At 42.0% G+C, this 2,953-nt stretch overlaps 1 protein-coding gene across 3 annotated transcripts in view; it reads right to left on the bottom strand.

Annotated features, from left to right (window-relative positions):
• The window catches only part of MED30 (mediator complex subunit 30), a 20,350-nt gene extending 17,700 nt beyond the window's left edge, over positions 1-2,650 (bottom strand). For all 3 annotated transcript variants that reach the window (XM_077778932.1, XM_077778933.1, XM_077778934.1), the window contains exon 1: positions 2,378-2,650. In XM_077778932.1, coding sequence (XP_077635058.1) covers positions 2,378-2,515 — 138 coding nt within the window. In that variant the 5' untranslated portion in view covers positions 2,516-2,650. The remainder of the gene's footprint in view (positions 1-2,377) is intronic.
• Positions 2,651-2,953: the final 303 nt, after the last annotated feature.

Below are 2,953 nucleotides of genomic sequence, written 5' to 3'. Positions count from 1 at the left end.
AACGTTAATAATTAACTAGGTTAGATGTAATCCTGTTTGTGCCACTTATGAAAGATCACATTGTTGCTTCTTTTTCTGCCAATTATGACAGGCCTCAAAGTCTTACTGGAGTTAAACCCCAGAAGTCACAATATAAGAGGCACAAAGGAATAACTATCATAATCCCTTACACATTGGTTTTGGGTATATGTCCACATGTAATACAGTTACTGATAATACTTTTAAAAAATTTCTCTAACTTATTTACTTTGAGAGAGAGAGAGAGAGAGAGAGAGACAATCCAAAGCACGTTCCACACTGTCAGCGCAGAGCCCAACGTGGGGCTTGAATTCACTAACCGTGAGACGATGACCTTTTGAAAGACTTTGGTTCTTTCAGTGTAGGTCATGGTGTGTATTATATCTCTGTTAATAATATGTTAATAATACAAAGTGTTTGACAGCAAGTTAGTATTATAAAGTGATTAGTAGGAAAAACTACCAGTTATGTATGATGTTTGGTAAGTTCTTCTCTATTTAAGCCTCAGTTTCCTTAACAAGGATAAAAATATTTCTTAGAACTGTTCCTACAGGTTTACCTGACTAAGGAAAGTACTTGATAAATGTTAGCCAGAAGATCTACTAGTCCTAATTCAGTATTTTGCATACAGGAGGTTAAAAATAAATATTGACTAAATTCTAAAAAATCACTTAATAGTACTTAAATATTTTAGATATTAATCTATTAATTTTTAAAATAATTACCAAAGATAATCTTAGATTCTCTTTGTACTGTGTTTCATATGGGGATATTGACATGGTGCAAAGATTTTCTATGCACCTGTACTACTTTGACATTACAGCACATTACTGAAATCAGAGTTGTAAGAGTCTGAAGACCTGGTTTCAAATTTACCCTATCACTGACTCGCTTTGCACAAGTCACTTCACCTCTCTGGCAGAAGCCTCATAGAACAAGAATGACATGCATATGCATAGCAGTAAGATACACAAGCATTAAAATTAAGTAGTATGATAAGCGAAATGGTGCTGAAACAACTGGATATCCAAATGCAAAAAAAAAATGCCCTTGGATCCTTACATATCATTATATACAAGAAAATAAGTCAATGTGCATCGTAGACCTACATGTAAAACCTAGAACTATAAAACTTCCAGAAGAAAACATAGGAGAAACTCTTTTTCATCTTGGGTTAGGCAAAGATCTTTTTTAGGTGTGACGTCAAAAGCAAAATCTGTAAAAGAACAAATTGATAAGTTAGATTTCATCAAAATTTAAAATGTCTCTTCTTCAAAAGGCAATGTGAGGAGAATGAAAAGCCACAGACTGGGAGAAAGCATCTGCAAAGCAAAAAGACATACAATAACAAAGGATGTCAAGGATGAGGAGAAACTGGAACCTTCAAACACTGGTGGGAATTGTAGAAATGGTGCGGTCATTTTGGAAAAGTTTCTCAAAATGTTAAAGAGATAGTTACCCTATTACCCAACAGTTCCACTCTAGGCATCTATCTATCCACTTAGGAGAAATGAAACACATGTTCACACAAACATTTGTTAGGTGAACATTCATAGTGTTCTTCACAGCCCAAATGACCGTCAACAGATGAAGCGATACACAAACTGGCGATATACTGATAAAATGGAATACCACTCAACAATCAAAAGGAATGAACTACTGATATATGCTGAGTCCAAGGAGCTAGACCAAAAAAACAAAATCAAAACCAATAAACGACATAGTGTATGATTCTATTGATATGAAACTGTAGAAAATACAAACGCATTTATGGTGCCAGAAAGTATCCGAAGTTGCCTGCGTATGGAAGGCCAGAGTACATGAGGAAACGTTTTGAGGTGACGGATGATGGTTTCCTAAGCATATACACATATCAAAACTTTAAGTTAATGCATTTCATTGTATGCCAATTATACCAAAAGAAAAATGTTTAACAAAACTGGGTAGCAGAATCTGAATTCTTCAGCTTAGTCCCTCAGTATTTTGTTTGAAAAAGTGATGAAAGTTAAGCCAGTCTAATGTGGTTAACAGAGTGAGAGACTCCTTTTTACCCTGAAAGGTACAGGAGTTTGCCCAATAACTAGAGAATCTGGGGAATGTAAAAAATAAGGCTTCAATCTTTCAGAAAGATTCCTACCTAGAAAACATCACCATTACATCTCGGAATCCTGGGGGCAGGCACAGCATTGGGGGAATACTTCTGAATGCCAATAGAGCGACCCTATAATTGAGGTTTGCCCAGGGCAGCCGCGTTGACACTCAGGGGCCCCACGTAACGACTAAGCCAGAGCCCCTTTCCTCCAAGAAGCATTCCGCTCTCTCCACGCTCGCCCCGGAGCACGCCCGCCTTCCTTCCCACCTGCATGTTCCTCAGGAGCTGGAAGATCTCCATGGTGCGGTACACGATGTCCTGTACCGTCTCCTGCCCGATCCGGCAGAGCNGCCCGCCGAAGGGCCCCGGCGCCATCCCCGACGCCGCCAACGGAGGGGTGGACATGGTGAGGCTGCGGCCGTAGGCCGACGGGGCCTGAGAGCAGGCGTCAGGGGTCCCGGGTGCTGGGCTGCTGCCGGCCTCCGCGGAAAGGGACGCGGGTAAGACTCCAGCGGCCGGATTTCAAAACAGCGGCCGGAACTTCCGCCCACCTTGACGTAACGCGTCATCATAGCGTCACGAGGACCGCCCACTTGGTGGCCGGGTAGGGCGGGACGGAGGAGCGAGCAGCCAATCACCGGCTGTACTCCGGCCAGAGGGCGGTTCTCCTGCTGTGAGGCGGTTGGGTTTTCCCAGGGTTCTTTCCCGGAGTCTGAGCCTGCCCTTAGGATTCCGGGGTTCTTTCCAGGAGTCTGAGCTTTCCCAAAGAATTTCGGCTTTGTATTTGCTTGCTGAGAATTTTCTCCCAACAAGCCGGCGAGGTTTGTGGTATTATCCTTTTAC

This window comes from Crocuta crocuta, unplaced genomic scaffold (genome assembly GCF_008692635.1).
Source record: "Crocuta crocuta isolate KB4526 unplaced genomic scaffold, BGI_CrCroc_1.0 scaffold448, whole genome shotgun sequence".
Lineage (NCBI taxonomy): Eukaryota > Metazoa > Chordata > Mammalia > Carnivora > Hyaenidae > Crocuta > Crocuta crocuta.
This window is presented reverse-complemented; position numbering and strand designations above follow the sequence as displayed.